General features: G+C 43.1%; 1 protein-coding gene and 1 long non-coding RNA gene across 10 annotated transcripts in view; one reads left to right on the forward strand and one right to left on the reverse strand.

Moving 5' to 3' along the window:
* CNOT4 (CCR4-NOT transcription complex subunit 4) overlaps positions 1-19,645 on the reverse strand; it is a 73,630-nt gene extending 53,985 nt beyond the window's left edge. For 7 of the 9 annotated variants that reach the window (XM_040556142.1, XM_040556108.1, XM_040556087.1 and 4 more), the window contains exon 1: positions 7,777-8,693. In XM_040556142.1, coding sequence (XP_040412076.1) covers positions 7,777-7,793 — 17 coding nt within the window. In that variant the 5' untranslated portion in view covers positions 7,794-8,693. Of the gene's footprint in view, positions 1-7,776; positions 8,694-19,232 lie in introns of those variants that run through there. The other 2 variants (XM_040556096.1, XM_040556124.1) reach the window with 2 other exon arrangements.
* Positions 8,557-10,702, forward strand: LOC121069714. The gene is made up of 2 exons (XR_005819574.1): positions 8,557-8,680; positions 8,718-10,702. It is a non-coding gene; the product is annotated as an uncharacterized LOC121069714 (long non-coding RNA).
* Positions 19,646-20,256: the final 611 nt, after the last annotated feature.

The following is a 20,256-nucleotide window of genomic DNA, read 5'->3' on the forward strand; positions in this document are numbered from 1 at the left end:
CCACACAGTGCCTGGCTAAACTGTGAAAACCCTTGCTGTCGAAGGTTGCAGATGAGGGCGTTTAGGTTTAAAAGCAATCAGACAAGCTGACACGGGTGGAAGCAGCAGCATTAAGTGAATCTCTCTCATACCATGAAGCACAAAATACACTGCCAAGGAAGCTGCTGGTCCAAACACTTCCTGAGCTGGAGAAGCACAGACTTCAGGACTGCTACCAGAAAGCATCACCATGTTTGTGCCAGTCTTATATTCCTCTGCAGAGCAGCTGCTACTAGTTGCTGACCGCACCACGACACCGGACTGGACAACTGTATGCTGATCCAGTACAGCAGTTCACACACAGGGTTGGTCTAATTCACTACAAAGTGAATTCCACACTTTCAGAAGCACAAAAGGAAGGAAAAGAGCCTGTAACACACACCACTAAGTTTGAACTGCTTTGGAAACCAGAATCCTTCCATGTCTTTTTAATTTCACTTCCTATCTCCAGAGCTGACTAGCATTTTTATAAGCTCACTTGTACAATGACTACAAGTCAACCAACATCGCAATTAGATTTATAAGCAAAGCTTTGTTTCTTGACAGAGCAGTCTCTCCAACAACCACAGCCAGGCACCTCAGACCTCCTCATCTACTATAACTCATAACCCATAGTGACAGCCACAGCTGAAATCTTAACTGTTTAAAGAAGAAAGAAAAGCAGCTCATCTGCAGCCTGTAGATTTCATGGCATCATATGGCCAGGTAAGAAGGGCTTTTCTGATATTTTTCACACAGGTGGTGTCCCTTCTTACTAGGGAACAACTCTCAACAGCAGAGAGAGTACAGTTGTATCTGCAGAGTGACCGAAGTCAGCGCTGGAACCAAAGAACAGCAGCCAGTACACAGAACTCTGGGCTGCAAGGAATTACACGTACTGCTCTTTTCCCCCTCATATCTCCCAGATGAGAGGCTTCATAAGCCCAGTTTGAACAGCCTACAGAAGAGTCCCAGTTTCTCACCTGGCAGCAAACACCACATCAAACCTCCCACTAGGTGGAGAAAGATCATCCCCAAACATTCTGCAAAAGCTAGAAAGAGCTGATTAGTCTGGGTGTACCTGTGAAATATTTCTTATCTTTCTACAAGTTAAGCTGAATGAGTTTGCCTTGTAGTCTCCCCGAGAAGATCCTTGCCTTTACAAAAAGGTAGTTTACTGCATTAGTTTCACATCACCCAAGTTGATATGATTAAAGATTCTGGGACCAGGGATGAGGGAGAAAACACAAACCAAAGAAAACCCCAAAAAACAAAAACACGCACACCAAACAAACGTAAGAAAACCCACCCAAAACAAGCCCTAGTATATCGCCATGGCCTCTCTGAATGGCTACAGCTCCTTCTGAAAACCCTTGGCTCGATTATCATTGCCCTTATTCACCCCCCATGGGAAGAAGCATAGGAAGAAACATAGCTGTCTGCCATGAGTAACAGATTTTTGCGTTGGGGGCCAGAGATGATAACGTCTCAGACTAGGAAAGGATTTTTTTGGCCTGTATCCTTATACTGGCTCCAAGTTTCTCCACTCCAAGACAACTAGAGTTTGTTTACTGTGATCTGTCCCAGTGCCAGACTGCACAGCCAGCACAGTGATAGTCACCAAAAACCTTGGTGCAAACCAGTGCCAGAAGCATCATGGTTCTGCCTAGGCTAAAGAGAAGTCAGAACCAGAGATTCAAAGGAAGTCATCTCAAACTAGCAAGTCCTAGAAGATAACTAGAAGATAAAAATGCAGAAAGAACATCTTAGTTTCTTGGTCAGTATGGCAACCAACAGGAGCCTTGCAGTAAAACACTATCTTGCAAGACGCTGGTCATAGAGAGAGCAGAGTTCTCAGATTAGACCTTTTCTAGAGAAGCTGAGCTCATGTAAAAATATATCAGAGCAGGTCATCAAGAAATAAAGTTCAGGTGCTTTATTCTGAAAGTTATTACCACTGAACTGCATTTGAATGGGCAATATATCCCAAACAAACCTTACACTGGAAAGAACCATAATAATTTATCACACAACAAATAATTTCCAAATTCAGGAGACACAGGAGAAGTGGCTGCAACCAGATTTTTTCTTCTGTTAGCTGCACAGGCCAAATACAGCAGCTGCTTTGGACAGAGCTATTCACTTCAGCCAGCTCCACATACAAAACCACAGAAAACAGAATTCAGTGAGCATTGAAGCAGCATCCTTTTCTCTTGTTTTAACTCCCTATTTTAGATTTGGGGTTGATGACTCTTACCCTTCAGATTTCAGAGCTCAGTCATTTATGTCTACTTTTCCAGCTTAGTAAGCTTCTCGCTGTTTGTATTTTGGATATAACCATGACATTACTTACGCGTATTCTAAAAGTGATCTCAAAACCAACTGGCAATACAAGGTTAGAGGAAGACCACTTGGAAGTTTAATTTTAATCACGTACGCCAGCCATTTTCCCTATTATAAACAGCCACATATCCCCACTAATCAAGGTATTTGAAATATTAATATGCAAACAAACCTAAATAAGCTCAGCAGCTACATTCAACAAGGAAAATAATCCCCTTAATCTATTGTTTTAGCATTGAAGATTTCCAGGGTCTTGGCACCACGAGGATGAGCGACAACGAGCCATAATGAGTTACGAATGGGTGTTTTTTACCTTTATGCTTACCAGATGTGTTAACTACAGGACACACAACACAACAGATCAGACACCAGGCATTATTTGCTTTAGGAGAGCAGTTAAATACAGAGCTTAATTTGATGACAAAAATCTTCCAAAATTAGTCTTAAAAAACACAGATGCTCCATTTGAAACGTGCAAGCAGAAATTACAAAATAAAACAATGGGTCATCGTGCCTTGCCACTTTTGTGTGGGCTAGCATGTGATTACAAACATGTAATAGTGACTTTGCAGTGCGGTTTAGTCTTCATCTGCAAGGTGCTGAACAGCAATTAAGTGTTTTAAAGAGCAACCTGAAAACCCTCATTAGCGTTCCAACAGCAGAGCAAGAGAAATGGAGAGGTTCTGCTGTCTCCAACAGAAACGTCCACTTTCAAAATAATGAAAAGTCGCCACACCACTGACTTACCCCCTTGGGTTTATAAAGATATTTCTCAGAACCATTTATCCAGTCAACAACGTAGCTACAGAGCATCTTTCCTAGAGGTTTGCAAGGGGGAGGAGAAAGATTCAGAAATACAGCACCCATGCTACTCACTTACTGGCAAGTGCTGTAGCCACCTCACTGGACCAGTCTACATTATTTCAAGTTTTTAAATCCTCATCTGCATAAAGGCCAGATTCATACAGTAATGAAGGTGTAAAGTAACAGAGGACAACAACACATAAGAGAAGGAAAAGTTTATCTGCTCTTTTTTAAGCAGGAATATTTGGCTGTGAAAAGCAGGTTAGTTTTTTCTCCTCAGGTACCGAGCAGAAAAGGTTTGTAATCAGTATTGTCCATGCAGATAGGTAAATCAGATGTTATCAAGGGGTTTTGGTTGATGTAATAATACACATAATGCCTTTACAGCATTAACATGGCAATAACTAGATAAAACAATGAAAAGTCGGGGTGAATAAAGGGCAGCTTTTTTTTGGAGGGGGGATTTTTTTAATGCTTTTCTCCATTCCGTTTGTTCAAATTTAGTGATGTATGCATGTTTCAACTTTATCATCATTCCCAGATTTAGACTACAACACCAGTCAAACGAATTCCCAGCCCTCACACAAACAGCAAACCTTTGGAAATGGATCAAGTGTTCCTGCTGCCACTGCAACATCAGCAACTCAATTCCCAAACTCTGGAAGGAAATGCTCATTGGGTGGAGTAGGTAGTACAGAGAAGAAGTCTGAGTTAAGAGTAGCAGAAGAGTAACGTCCTCTCCCAGGAGGAATGAAGTCTGACGACACCAGCAGCAGAGACACTCTTCCCACTGCCTCCATTCCTTAGGATTACGGACTACAGCAGCTGGCAGGCTCTCTTGCTTCTCCACAAGGCAGGAGCCCTAAACCAACCACACTCAGAATTCACTTCCATATTCCCCCTGTCCTGCCAGGGGCCCCAAGATAAAGCACTACTTCCCAGAAGCTGTATTTCAAGCTACAGCTTAGCTTTTTGTTTTTCATACAAAAAATAGTTTCAATGAAGGCCTGAAAAACATTCCAGACAATATTAAAGCGACATTTACAGGCACTTTTTTTTAAGCTCCTTGAGATGTGTAGCCTTGGACATAAGACCAAGAATGCTATCACACACAGAACATTCTCTCTAGTTTAAGGTCACAGTATGTAAGATAACAAAAGATAACACTACCCAGAATTAAGTTTCTCCACTTGAAATCGCAAGTCATTTTGCTGCAGCTGAACACAAGTGCCTAAATACAAAAAACAGAGCATGGGACCACAGCAGCCATTCTTGATCAGCCGGGCATGGATTAAGGACAGCCACGAGAAAGGAAGGAAAGGAAGAAAACAAGCGTGGAGGGAAAGAGTATCATCTTCCTCCTAGCTCTGCGCTCTGCTGCGGAGTCCCGAGGCTGCCAAAGACGGAGAAGCCACGTTCCTGTGCCTCGAGCAGACTCCTGCAGTTGTACCACTCCAAAGCAACCCCAATGGTTTCAGGATATCAGCAAGGTTTGTAGGCTGAGATGGTATCTTTTATTAGACCAGTGTATATAATAAACATGTATACTGGTCTAACAAGACACTGCCACTGCACTTGGCCTTGTAGACGTGCAGTAATCCTTGGTGTCACTACCAGCCAGCTCATAGCGAAGCATATTTCTGCAGAGTGGGGCAGGATGACAGAATATAGCACCTCCAAATTCAGTAATTACTGACTGATACAAATTACAAGTATGCTCCTTAATATATTCAGCACTTGATCCTGAATTCAGATGTGCGAATTCTCACCAAAATTAAACAATTTAATTAATTTTAAAAAATTGTTTTTAGGTTGTTCATAAGAATTAGAATCAGCTGTCATTTACATCATTATTCTCAGTGAAAGGCAAAAGAAGATGAACTTTCTAGACGGCCATAGTTCATCTTGAAGGAAGCCCATCGCTACTTTGACAGGGCAGGGGGACAAGAGAAGGTCTTTGATACTCTGCAACAGGATACATGTCACAAGTTACCTTTATATCCAAGGCTTTTTGACAAGGGAGAAGCAAGAAAATAGAGCCTTCCATGTACTATACCTGTGCAGTAAATCAAGCATTTTGTGTCAGTTTAAAATAGGATGAAAAATCTTTGACGTATCTGTTATAGAACCATCACATAGCGTCCATGACAGGCAGCATTATGGTTGCTGAACATCCCAGCTGCATTTGCTTCCCTTTTAGCCACATTTATAAACCTTGCATTTAGTCTCTCCCCAGAGTTCAATGCTAATTTAGGATCTGCTTCTTAACTTTCTTCAACCTTTATAAGTCACTTTGTCTTTCAGAATGGTTCTCTTATGCTACTTATCTACAAAAGGACTACGACGTGGAACTGCTTATATGGCTTAAATAGTTTCCCCCGTATACCCTTCGAAAATCTTACTTCATCTACAAATGCAGATGTGATGTTTAGTTTAAGAAAGACAAAATTATTTGAAGTTTATTTTCAACGTCTCTAATAATAGAGAAAGTACAAAATATAATCCACAAGCTATATAGGAGGCAAAGGACAACCTCCAACAACGTAAGAGGTACTGCGATGTTGAATGTTTCCAAAAAAAAATCATACATTTAGATGAAGATCCTGTCTGTCATTTTCTCTGCTTTTCTTACAGCAGAAAGTCAAGATTGCAGATTGCAGAACTCTACTTCTCCAGCAGTCACTGAATATTTAAAAGCTGACCTTTTAGCTGGCGCCCAGGTCTAGTTCAGAGTTAGCGGTGACCACGATATGTAAACTACGTATATCTGCTAACTGCAGTCCAGATCTCCAGTACCCACAGTAACCAAGCTTGTCCTTATCGCACTAAGTTACCAGCTGTGTGGGGAAGCCAAAAACCAAGGTCAACCTGAAGAATAAATTACCTCCCCATTCCTCCAGGCCAGAATGAAATACACTTGTATGAATATTTATATTATTCCTGCTAAACTTGTTTGATGGACAGACTTGAAAAATATTACTGGACACACAAGAAGTTCTCCTAAACACTTTCTTTACAGTGTTCTCTAAAGGTATCGGGTATTTCACCAATACCTGTGTTAGCTCACTAGTCCATAACTTTTATCTTGCAAGTGCCACTAAACCGTAGCAAGCCCTAGTACACAGAAGTCAAAAAAGCCAGAATTCTTGTCCAATGTTTTTTGCTTTTCCAGCAAATACAAGTACTAAGGTGTTGAAAAATTATGCATCCTTGAGCTTTTATCTAACAGCAGCTTCAACATAACAAAGGGTTAGTTTAAAAACTTCTCATTACCCCCAGAAAATCCCAAGCATGAAAAAGAACACCTGTAAGGTCTAAGATAACTATTATGAAGGATACATAAGTACTGCACGAAGTAGAAGAAAATTAAGTTTCGGGTGCCACATTTCCTTCCTTGCCTGCATGCTCCCAGGAGACGCTGCAGAAGCTATGAACCACCACGATGATGTTCAACAGCTAATTTTAATCTTTTATTCGTGACTTGATTCATAACCCTGCAAATCACTAGCAAGCTGCCTAAAGGTCTTAGCTTAAGCAGAAATTTGAGACTTAAATTCTGGTCTAAGACAAATTATAGAGTACTTGCAGTTACAAGCTGCAAAAGTTATTCTGTATTATCTGCAATAAAATCGTGCTTTTTAACCAACAGAAGCGAAGCCTACTCAGTTTCGCATGCTTTACGCAGTGAGACAACTACATTAACTAGCTTTTAGACACAAACAGCGCTGTTACTGTTCTAAGGCTTCAAAGAGAACTATAAGCTCAAAGGATAAAAGAAAAGAAAACCCTACAGAGGAAAAACAAACGAGGAAACAGCCACACACACAGCCAACCCCATCTTCACCACTACACCACTGTTATTCCAGCACACTCCCAGGCCTACTGCAGCTGTTGAAGGGCTCAGGCTGCACCTGCAGTACCATGGACAGGGTATCCAGAAGTTCACTCACTTCAGAGCATTTAATCACTGAATTTAAGCAACCAGCTCAAGCTTTTTCTTTTTTTTTTTTTTCCTCCAGGTAACATCCTTTTTCAGTGAAAGAGATTCAGCAGTTCTCATGTATCATACCCACAAGCTTCAGTGCTTACTTCAAGGAGTTCCTTTCAAGTTTAAAAACCTTTTTGCACTTCCACTGAACCCACACTATTGAGGCCCATGACTGATACTTGGTTTGAAACTCAAACACGGACAACTCTCTGTTGATGAAGCAGAGGATTTTTGCATTTTTGTTATAGCATCATAGAATCACTCAGATTGCAAAGGACCTCAACGGTTTTCTAATCAACCTCCTGCTCAAAACAAGGTCACAAAGACCAGTCCAATTACTCAGGGCTTTATCTAGCTGAGTCATCAAAACAGCCAAGGACGGACACCTCCTTCAGAAACTTGTTCTAACGGTTGACATCTCCATGGTGAAACTCTTTTTAAAGCCAGTTATTTTAACTCAAGCCTGCTGTCTCTTGCGTGCCCTCTGCACGCTGCTGCGAAGAGCCCAGCTCAGTACTCTCAATACCCTGCCCACAGGTACCAGCGGTTACTATTAGCTCCCACCTTCCTGAGGCCTTCTCTTCTCCAGGATGAAGACCCAACTTCCCTTCATTTCTTCTCACCTGGTCTCAGAGAGCATCAAACTGTCCCAGACATTTTGATGGCCTTCCACTGACTTCCACTCTGTCACCTTCTGGTGTTCAGAAGCCTAATGCCGGTATTAACGGAACAACAACAACTGTTACTGGTATTATACAAACTCATAGAATTTTGGCAAACTCATACGACTCGTATGCATCCATGACATTGAAACGTAAGATTTTCAGTCTAAAGTCTGGATTAGAGTGGATTTTCTTCATCCTTACGCTTCCCCAGAGACAACAGCAGGACTCTGCTGCATCATTTGTGGTAGTGGGGGACCGCGTTCATGCTCTCCCCTGGTTAGGTTTTTAGGCATTGGAACGGGTTGCCCAAGGAGGTGGTAGAGTCACTGTCCCAACCCTTCCTTAAACACCCCCAGGATGTGGTGCTTAGGGACATGGTTTAGCGTGTAATATTGGTGGATGGGGGATGGTTGGACCAGATAAACTTAGAAATCTTTTTCAACCTTTATGATTCTATATTAAGATCTTTTCTAGTACACACTGAAATGAATTGTACACTGCCTTTCTCACTGTAATCCGCTCCTAGGACATCTCAACTCTAGAGAGAAAGAAAGAAGGGACATCTCATTCAGCCTGTAGCTGTTTCTAAACTAGAATTAGTTACGGAAGAACTCCCAAAAAAAGCCACCCAACTGAATGACAGTTCTGCTGAGCAGAGCAGAAGTTTTACAGGATTAAATACATACTTGGATACACAGGGACAAGTGAATAAGATCAGAAAAATCTCTGTTGTACACACTTTAAGATATAACATGAAGGAGAATAAGAGTACTTTCTATGGGCTGCTATCTAAACCATAAGCTGATACTCAAGGTGAAATAAATTAACAGAAGAGCCACAAGCACACTTGTGTTCTGGGAAGGTCTTTGTCCTAGTGATAACCACAAGCGAAAGGGAAGGTGTTTGTCCTAGTGATAACCACAAGCGAAACTTCTAATATCCATTTTCCAAATCATCCTTTCCGTACTCCAAACTTACTCATCAGGCTAATGGCAACATTTCAGGACAGTACTAGCTATTTAGACACCAACACTCTTGGGTGAAACAAGTAATGTAAGGAATTGTTAGCTACTGGGAAATCCACGTCTTGGCCAGTAAGTCAGTGAATACCAGAGACAGGAGAAGGAGGCATGGAGAAGGGTCGTACCCAAATATTTACTTTAGACCTCCTGGGGGAGGAAAATGTTTTCCCTTTTCTCAAGGGAATGATTGGGGAATTACGGATACCAGAACAAACACCAAAGCTTCATTAACAGAAAAACAAATCTTCTCTACAGGCCTCCACACGTCTCAGGAAAGCCCCCCTCCTTTCTTTGATTCCCAAAAAAAGGGGAATAAATATTTCAGAAAAAGGTCTGTACTCATCTAGATTGTTTTTGTTTTTAATTCCTACAAATAAATTAAGTCCCTGCACCTCCTGAAAAGTTGGTCAGAATCCTTGAGAAGCTACCCAGAATCACACAGCAGCAGAAATGGTTGGCCAGTCTCTTCAATCTCATTCAAAAACTTGAGAAACAGCAAAGTCACCGCCTGCAGGTTCCAGCTCAGCCATTTATGCTCTTGGTATCTTCACAGCCACATGAGAGCAAAAGGAAGCAAACCTGACTTTGGCCATATTGACAATGCGTACCTCTCACCACAGAGGCGTAGCCAAGTCAGTTGTTAACCACGGGCAAAGGAACACTTAACAGTTTGGAGATACAGTAATATTAGGTGAATAACCCGCCTGTACTTTCACTTTAAACCTCAGGCAACACAGCAACACATTAGAAGTTACCTGAATTTATACAGAGCTCAAGGCAGAAAACAAAACGCTAAAAATTAATGCCTTGATCCTACAAACATTTAAGTTGTACCTAACTTTACCCAGTGGAGTATATCTATTGACTATAATGAAATTACAAAGTGTGCTTGAGCCACAGAACAAAGCCTAAACTTGCAGCATCAGGTGGAAAAGTGTTATATCAGAAGAATTCCCTAGCATAAAGACTGCTGTGGCACACTGTAACTGTCTCAATGTGTAAATCCATGTGTTACAGTGGAACTGTGAAGTTACAGTACAAGTTTAACAAACAAAAGGTCATTTTTACTCTAAACGGACACAACACCTACACTTAGGTACCTATACTTAGGCATTTTCAGGAGGAAACAAGTAGTTAAAGCACTAGCCCTGCGGCTAGCAACTGCCAAGTCCAATAGAGAGAAAAAAAGCACAAGTTACATATCAAGAAAGCTGAATTGTTTTAAGTACATCTGGAAGGTAAAGTTGATTGCAAATATAGCACGCATCCTGCATCCAAGTTTATGGCACTGTTGAAGTGAATGGAAGCTAGGCCTTGGGTTTATTTCTTGTTTTACCCTGAAAGCATTAAGAGGTGAGTCTTCTCCAAAATCTACAGCTCTGTAGCAGATAATTCTACATATTGCAGTATCTCTTAGCAATTTAGAGAAATGAGTTGGGCAGAACACAGGTGCATCTAAAATGCAGCATCCAGTAACACCAGTGACCTATTGGTCCTATCATCTAAAGGCAGACGTTGACTCAGTTCTGTTTAACTAAAGAGAATAAAAATACCGTGCTTAGGATGCTGTCTGCTTGGGACAGCCAAAAGTAGGATGCTGGTTTAAAAGATTCAATGACACATCTCAGGTAGCAGTGAATAGCACAACTGTCTACCATGTCATAGTTACATTCAAACACACTTTAGGATTATTTCTTTTTTTCCAGAGAATATTTAAAGTTTTACCTTGCGGGGAAAAGAACAGCAGAAGACACCACACAAACATGTAGAACTGGAAATATATCAAGAGCTTAAGTGGAACAACTACAAAAATGGAACACTAAATACATTAACAACATTAACAAAAGTTACATGGAACAACCACAAAAAAAAAACACACACAAAACCCTCGATTTCCTCCCACTGCTCACTTTTGACTGGGTTGCAGTTCAGAACCTTACATCTTCTGAAGACATCACTGGGCAGGAAGGAGAAACCTTAGCCATTCCAGAATAAAATCCACTTCAGAAGTAGCCACTCCATTCCCAGCCCTCCTACTCATTCAGCATATGTTGCAGTTTTCTATAAAATTTACCTTTCAGAAAGTGGAAGATGACACTTAATTCATCATTTCTTTACCCAACAAGATCACTGTTATAACAAAAAAAACATCAGTACAGAGCTCAGATCCACAAGCCTAGGCATTTGAGACACCACCACTCAGAAGTTATCAATTATCTCTCAAATTACCATTCACTTTTAGCAGACAGTTAAGGATAAGAAATAAAGACATACACAAACGAAAACATGGGCTGAAACTACAGAAGACTGTCCCAAGGGTAAAAGTTATATTGCAAGCAACTAAGTTAAATTTCTCTCAGGCAGAAATTCAGGATGACCTTGATTTACCCAAGTTTTTGTTTTGTTTTTAATAACTAAACACAAGAGTTTAAAGACTCCAGATAAGAATCTTGCATCAATGCCTTCAAGTGAAGGTTCCATCTCCAATGGAGTAAGTGCTAGAAAGTTTGAAGAATTCACAAGTTAACAATAACAAGGCATAACCACTAGCATGTACTCATGTTTAAAACTAATCAAAGTAAACTATAGCTTTACCATAGATATTTGTTTTGCATTTCCAAAAAATAAGTTATATTTCAGAAAGCAAACCAAGCTTCATACATATAACTTAGCAGGAGTAAACTTCAGGGGATGAAAGAATCTTCCTATCACTCACTCCGTACAAGTGCTATAAATCCACAGAGGTGACAAGTTTGAGCAGTATTCACTCCGATCATAAATCCTACCTCCCACATGTCTGGTATATGAGTTACAGTCTTCTGCTGCTACTGCTCAGGGAAATATGTATTTGTTATTAAACAACAAGGTTGGGAAAGATCAGCACCTCCATTCAGGGAAGTACCTTTATCTCAATGGGGAATAGGGCATACGATGGCTTGAAGATAACCTATAGCTGTAGTAAACAAGTTCTAGAGACAGTCACAAACAAAAACAATTGACTTTAAAAAAAGGAAAGGGAGAGCATTAAGAAGTATCCTGGGGACATAGTTTTCCAGGTCATTTTCTAAAAAGGCTGCGCAGAAAGGGAAAAACAATTTAATAGTCTAAAAAGAAACAATCCAGTAAAATACTCAAAAGCAGAGTATCGGTTTCCACAAGCTTCAGGAGGGTGTGGAGCACTGGTTTTAGATACATTCCTTCTACTACTGCCTCAGCTATATGGAAGTACATTAATTCAGGCAGGTGAATTTAAGGAGTCACTAGCTATGTACAAAATCCTGAATTCAATCCCCCAAAAAGTAATCTGCCAGACTGCAAGACGCTATAAAAAGCACAGAAGTTCAAATGCACTGCAAATGCACTTGCCCAGCATATTCTTTAGATGCTGTGGCTTTACTTCACAGGTTTTGTTTGTTCCCACCCCCCAAACTAATAAGCAGCTCTGAATTCTTACTGATCAAGAGCAGCTGAGCACAGTGCCTTCAGAGAAGGCAAAGCCCATGTGAGATGCAAACTAAAAAGAATCCAGACAAGATTCAAATAACTGCCTTAAGAGAAAGAACTGGCTATTAAATCTTTCTTTTTTAAGAAGAAAAGGAAAAGTTATACAAGAGAAATACAATATTAAGGAGGCCTCACCAACATCTATATTGATGGCTGCTCTGGTTGAGGGGATGCTCTCTTCAATATCTGGCTTTATATTTAGTAAAACACCACAGAGTGACACCAAGTCCTTCTCATACACTTCCACATACCGGTGTCTTTCCCAATTCCATCCTAAGTCCCAGGAAGAAAGTGGTATACTATCGAAAGGTGCTGCCCTGCACTTCTATGGAAGTTGCCTCCAAGCTTTCAGAAGTACACTGTGCATGCAGCACGAGCGGCAGCTGGTTGCTCCTCTCACCCAATGAGTGGCTCAGCTGCTCAGCACGGCTGACTACAGTACTGCAAATGCCAGAAGGAACCTGCGTCTCACCTCTTCCTCCCAAGTGCAATTTGTTAGAAAACAAATTTTGGCTTGCCTCTACTCAATAGAGTGACGTATGTGAGTGTATGCACGGGCACACACATGTGCACACAAAAAGAATACAACAACCAGTAACTGGTATTAATTATCAGTAGAGATAAAGTAAGGATTTTAATTCCCAGGGCCTGTCTTCTGCTTCTTCACTTGGATTACACTCTACATAACTAACCCAAAAGAGTAACAGCAATACCACAGCAGGCCTCCTCACGAAGATGGCTGTAAGGGCTCCCTTTTTTCTTTGAAAGCAGTTAGCTGGCAGCCCAGCAAAAGATGCTGCTCTTTACAGAACCAATTCCAAGCAGTTTCCAACTGAGGTAAGGTGTTTTCTCAACACTGTCAAAGTCATACAGTCACACAACACAGCTGGTTCTTACCGAGTTTCACTGCGCTATGTATTTATGTAGTAGTAACCAGAGCAATCGTTCTCCTACAAGGTATGCCGCTGCCCCACCCCAAGGGAATCACGAGCCTGCAAGGTTAAATCAAAATGAGACCACGAGCAAAATGATTAAGAAATTAATGGCTTTAAGAGAGCTCAATTAGAGCAGGAAGCCACTACACTGCTGTGAACAAGAGGATGGACCTACAGTGAAGCGTTTCTTACAGTTACCACTGCTACTCAAGACAAACAAAGCTATAAACCAGCCAGAAGATGCCTGCCTGTGTGCAAGAGACAGCTTGATGATTACAAAGCTTATATTTCCTTAGATTTCCCAGCTATTCTTTCATATTTTTATTGCACACTAACAGTTATGTTGAAGAAAGCCACCAACAATCATCCTCTGCCTTCAGACTTACCACCTGATATTCCAGAACCAGTTTGCCAGTAACTGTGAAGCCACAACATTAATATGTTAAATGCACACTTTACTAAATGAAAGTATTGGCAAAGAAGCTTTCAAAGACAAGAAGAAACTACAATTTCTCAAACTTGGTTCCTTCAGTTACAACTTCCTTGACCCTTTGCCCAAGATGTAGTCTGTAAAAGGAAAACTCACCATCATAGGAAGAGGGATCGGACTTCCTAACAAGCAACAGAAGCCCATGCAAGTGGGCTACTTCAGAGGAGCAGCAGTTCTATGACAAATGGCAGCAAGATTAAATCACTAGACAAATTGGATCAGCGTTCCTGGGCCCCTCTCTCATTTGGACTAGTGCTTTTAGCTAATTCCAGCAGTTCAGGGCCCCTACCTTTCACACTGACAGGGGGAGATGCACTCAGATTATCTACAAGGCAAGCTGACCTATAAACACAGATTTTGACCTAACAAGTTTTGGCCTTTCTTTTCATGCTACTTTAGGAGCTCTCAGAGGACACTTTTTTATGAATGAGACGCTGAAGACGAATTCTAGATTTCATTAAAAGAAAAGTCACATGTAATGAAGCAGAAGCTATTCAAAGAGGGGGGGGGGGGTAGAGTTTCTATTTCTGAATCATCCAGCAGCCCAAGGTAACTTCTGCAGATCACAGCAAAGCTTTAGGCCTTGAACTGACAGGTACAGCCACAGCTACATATATACCTATCTTCACTCGTTATGTTTGGAGAGAAGGTAGAGAAAGAAAGAAAGCAGTTGAACACTTTTTCCATACATCTCATGACTACCACTTCTCCAACCCCCTACCCCCCCCTTTTTTTTTTTTTAATTTCTATGTTGTACTGCAAACCAGAAACTCTGAATGACAGTCATCACATGCTTACCTATGTGGCACATCACCTTCATCAAAACTTTTATCACTTGAACTCCCTCAGGTCTGCAATTGCAAAGTATATAGATATATCACTGAATTATTTCCTTCAATACCTGCACTGAAGTTGTTAAATATGTATTTTTTAAATGGTAAGTTATTGTTAGCATGTAATAAGAAATAGGTTTGCAGTAATAACATTACCTAGGTTGTAAATACAGTATTTCACACCTTTATGAGTCTTAGCCCAGGCATCTTGCAATTTAAAATTAATATACACCGTTCAAACAGGTTTTGTATTAAGCTTTCTGCCGTAACTGTAGATTTAAACTAAAATACAAATGTGTAGCCTACTTTCTAATAAGTCATCTGTTGAACTCACTGTTCCTAAAACAAGTTGCCCAGCTTCTCACTTGCCCATTGCATTAAGCTGGGAAGCTGGTAGCAGGTCTTCCTATACAGCGTATTTTGCCCTACAATGACTGAGATTGCCACCCTTTTACTTACTACTTTTCTGTATCTAATTTTACACAGCAGAAACTGTTTAAGAATATCCATATTGGGAAAGTAAATGCCCATTCTGCTCAGCAAGGAAGAGATTAGAGCTCAGTAGTCCAAAACAGAAGATTAGGTTGCAGTCCACCCTGAAGGAGGCCTAAAAAATGTGCTGAAGTAGTAGCAGGGATGAAGCACTACTTAAAAACCACAGTACTTACTCCTGTCACTCATACAAAGTTCCTGTGATTCCGTTCCAAATTCGTTAGCAGAAATTCAAAGTCAAGAAAGGGAAGATACCATCGTTACACGTTCTTTCTCCATCCATTTCATCTCTTTTGAAACAGAAAGAAGGGGAAATCCTAGTGCTGCTACCTAGTATTTACAATCAAACACAAGATGCTGCAATTTTGCATTTCAGAAATCAAGGACTGCTAAGCTGTGATGACTAAGAAAACCAAACCCCAGAAGGACACAGTCCAATGATCTGCACTCCAACAGGGAGCCCTCCATCTCACAACCAAAGCTTGGAATAGCGCAGTTATTTCACATCAGATACCGCAGGCAATTGGAATCTACTTCATATTAGGCATCTAATTCTTGAGAGCGCAGCAAGGAAGAAACTGATGCTGGGACTGCAGAAGAAAGTCACTTGCAGACAACCAAAGTTTTGCCATCGTCCTTTACAAAACAGATCCTGGTCAAAAGCAGGCAGCACCGCTCTGGGAGCAAGCCCCGGCCAAGAGCTAAGCTCCATGCCCACCAAGTTCAGCAGCATGTTTGCTTCAACTCTACAACAATCTTTAAACTCACTGACTAGAAAATGCACAAAGCCCTTTTTACTGACCCCAACCCACCTCTCTCCAGTTGGAAAACCAGCAAGAGATGAAGTAACTAATAAAAATACTGAAACAGATGATTATTTTGAAATCAACTCTAACCTATTCCTGCTCCAGACTATAGTACATAGATGGGTTTTAAGATACACAGAAAAGGAATGATAAGGTGCCGTTCTCATGCTTCCTCATGTAACAACAGCATGTGCATAAACTACTTCGTACACGTTTAAGAAAACACTGTTAATGCCCACTGAAATGAAATACCCCTACAAGAAAGACCTTAGATTTGCCATGATCCTAGAACAGCCAGGGGGAAACAAGCAAAAACACACTACCCCACCCCCACAAAAAACACCAGACCTTATTACTTAAGTGCTATGTGTCAAACACTATTTTAAACACTAATTCTTTTCTTTAGGCTGGAATACCCAGTCTAATAACAGCTAGCCAGAGCTAGTCAAAAACATGACTTCTGAACGTTCACTAATTTAGTAGACTGTTTAATATAATTTTGAAATAAGAAGAGGATGAGGATCTCCCTATCAGGTTCACTCAAGAAAAATGCCATCTGACAGAACCAAACGTACGATTAAAGTTTCTGGTACAACATAACAAAACCCAGTTTGATGAAAACATACACCTAACAGATCCAAACAGTTTAGCACAAGAACGTATGTTTATATATGCTTTTACTTACAGAGCTTACACTCACATTACCTGCTAGATACTTATACCTCCCTCCCAGTTTGCTTACAGGTAGAACCAGAAGATCTGAGCACCATCCTAGTCCACGCCAAACTATCTGCTGTTATACTTCAGTTTCGAAGACTGGTAAGCATTTATAATTGTTAAAGCGTTAGTAAATTTTAACCAATCTCTTGAAAGGAACTGGTCTGTTCTCCAAGAACTAGAAGGGGCCAGAAGAGATGCCTACTTATTCACCGATTCCTGACTCTTCGTGCTGTTTCCATCTGATAAAAATAGGACAAAGTAGACAGAATTTACACACTAGAAATCAGAGAAAGCATTAAAATTACCTTAAAGAACAGAAACATTCAGGACATTAAAGCAAGGTAAGTTTTGCAATCTTTCACAGATGCACTTAATTATCACAGCAATACTACACAAATACAAGTGGGGCAAAAGGTGGTTTGTAGAACCTAAGACCATTCCCCATGCGAACATTCAAGAACTCTTGATGCTAGTGGTTTTCCTGAGCAATTAATTTCCTTCCAACATGTGGTAAGGCTTTGGACAACTGAATTCTTAGCTCTGATAAAGGGATGTAAGGCCTAAGATGCCTTCTCTAATCTATGATCAGTCACTTAGATGTTTTGTATGCACAGGTAAATGAGTTTATTTCAGATGGTACATATTTCAAAGAGGTAGGTAAAATTTTAAGAAACAACTGTCAAGGTTAAGCCTTCAGGGCCCTTGCTTGATAAGAGATTAAGATCTTGGTCAGCGTAATTTCAAAACATTTCACTTATATATAGAATATCCTAACTTTCCTGAACTACAGGCACAGATAGGAGCACATCTATCTGTTTATAATTATTTTTTTTTTTAATAAAAAAAGAAAAGCCACATACTTGTGCAGATTCTCTGACCAAGTTCTTTAACCCCAGCATTTCATTTAGAGGGCACCGTATAGCAGTTCTTAAACTTGCTGAAGAAAAGGCACCAACAAATTTTGAGAGCACTATTCCTGAAAGGCACTCACCACCCTTCCTCTAGAAAGAAAGAAGCTGTTAGGATCGTCCAAGAGTCATCATTTAAAAAGCTAATAAGAGGCGGCACCTGAAGAAACAGTAAGTTAAAAGCAGAGATCATTTTATCATTGTATTCCCCCCTTTCCAAAACAATCCCTTCCCCTAGGATGAACTTTGCTTGCAATTCAGCCAAGTTCAACTGCCAAGCATTTCTAACCACTTACATGTGTTCATCTTGTTTATGAATTAGAAAGTCTACCACAGAATCCCAAAAGCTTAAGGTGCAATGCATCCAACTCCTAGACCATGCACTAGTTCGCTACGTTATTAGAGAGACATGAAGAAACTGGATGCATATTTGAGTATTTGGAGGCCAGCTGAAACCAATCCGTCCCCTCAAACCTCACAGCTATTTTATTCTCTGCTCTTCATAAGACTGCACTTCGCTGTGCTTTCCCTGTGAAACAAATAAAACAGGAATACGGGGAGGACAGCAGGAATCTCATTCTTCCTCATATTTGTCTATCTGTACGAGTGTCTTCTATTAATGCCAGTCATCACGTTTACATGAATGCAAAGTCAAAGTACAGGGATGTCCAAGTTGAAACACTTTAGAACTAAAATGAAATACAGACAGTTAAAACTCAGCGCGTTATGAATCTGTACGGGCTCAGTAAACATGCGCTCGGCCAACATTAACTTCTAAAATTTGGGCAGGAGCAAGCGAACATCTGCAGGCCTAGAGTTTCCACAGCTTTAACCAGCTGACGGCTTTTGCTTACATTAAGATACGATCCAAAGAATTATTTCTCCTGTGAACTACGCATTTGGTGTCACTATACTGACACAGACATCTAAGCTATGGACTATTAAATCCTTCCTGGGACAGTAAGGAAGCGTTTTAAGGAAGCGATCTCATGTGTTCTCCCTCCCGTCTTCCCAGGCACACGGAGACAGCAGCAGCTCACTTTCAGCCTGGCAGGTAGAGCTCCGTGACAGTCACTGGAAGTCAGATGAGAGTCCGCACGCAGCCCTGTCATTTGCTCCTGCTAACGCACAAAATGGAAAGGGCTTCCAGTGCTTTGCAAGGGGGAGACGGAAAGTTACATGCCAATTATTTTACAGACAGGCAAATCTCAGGAGCTTACACGGACGGTACAAAATAACGTGAAAAAAAAAAACAAGACGCTGCCATTTGCCATCTGCTTCCCTCTCCTCCCCAATATTAAAATAAAAGTGCCTATCACAAGAACAAATGGAGCCCGGCCGCGGGGAGGAGGCAGGAGGAGAAGAGAGGAAATTTCCACGCAAACCCGGGGCTCCCCTCTCGGCCGGCCGCCCGTGCCCGGGGAGGCTCCGGGGCCCGGCAACCCCCGGCGGGGACCCCCGGCGGCCTCCCCCCGGTGCCCGGCGCCCCCCTCCCGGCGGCGGCCGCCGCCTCGCCCCGCGTCCCCCCCGCCGCCGGGGCCGGCCCGGGGGGGGTGGGCTGAGGCCTGCGCCGTCCCGGCGAAGCCTCGGCGCTCTCGTAGGCAGGGCGGCCCGGCTCCCCCACCCCCCCTCCTCCTCCTCCTCCTCCTCCTCCTCCTCCCTCCTTCCTCCCCCGGCCCGGCCCGGCCTGCGGCTCGCACTCACCCGCCTTCCTCGGCTCGGCTCGGCTCGGCCCGGCCCGGCTCGGCCCTGCCCAGCCCGCGGTGCGTGTGCGCGGCTCTCTCTCCCTGCCGGGCCGGCGGGGGCGGGCGGGCGAGCGTGTGGGGAAGGAGGAGAGGGGAGAAGGAGGAGGAGGAGGACGAGAAGAAGGGTGGGGAGGGAAGGCGAGGGGAGCCGAGCGGAGAGCGGGGAGCGACCGCGGCGGCGCTCCCGGGGCGGGACCTGTGGCGGCGGCCGGCCGGGCGCTTCGGCGGCTGCTCCGACGGCCTTCAGGCGAGGGACGGGGAAGCTCCGAGCTCGGGGCGCTGCGCTGCCAGCCCGGCCACCATCTTACATTAGGGAGACTTGCCCTGGACGCCGCCTCCCCTGCGCTTGCGCCGCCGACAGTGGGCGGGGAGCGGCGGCGGGGGGCGGCCGCGGGGACGGGGCGCGACGGCAACAGCCGCGACGGCGCGGGGCCGCACGGGACTTGTAGGCGGCCGGGCCGGGCCGAGCCGGGCGCCCGGTGCCGCCGCCCGGCGCCGCCGGAGCCCCCCCCCCGCCGCCCCCCTCCGGGCTGAGCCGCCCCACACCGGGGGTCCCCGGCAGCCGCCCGCTGCGGTGGCAGCCACCTGTTGCTGGCCGTTAAACCCGGACAGGTCCGGCGCACCGGCTCTTTTTTTCATTTTATTTTTTTTTCTCCTTTCCTCTACCATAGCCGTCGCATTGTTTTGTTATTATTTTTATTATTTTTTTGTTATTATTTTTATTATTATTATTTCCTCCCGGCTCCGTTCGCCGCCCCTCGGGGGGGGGAGGGCGTGTGCGTCCCGCCGCCTTCTGCCCCGGCTCCGAGGGGGGCCGGCCCCGCAGGACGCAGAGCCGCAAAAATGGGGCCCCCCCCTCGGCCCCAGCCCCCCTCGGGCCCGAGGCCCGGCAGCAGCCGTCTGCTGGGTTCCCCCTCCCCAGTTTCAAAATTCAGGCAAATCCTGTCAAGTGACTTTGACAGGGGCGTCTTCCTTCCTGCAAA

Source organism: Cygnus olor, chromosome 1 (assembly GCF_009769625.2).
Source record: "Cygnus olor isolate bCygOlo1 chromosome 1, bCygOlo1.pri.v2, whole genome shotgun sequence".
Taxonomy (NCBI): Eukaryota; Metazoa; Chordata; class Aves; order Anseriformes; family Anatidae; genus Cygnus; species Cygnus olor.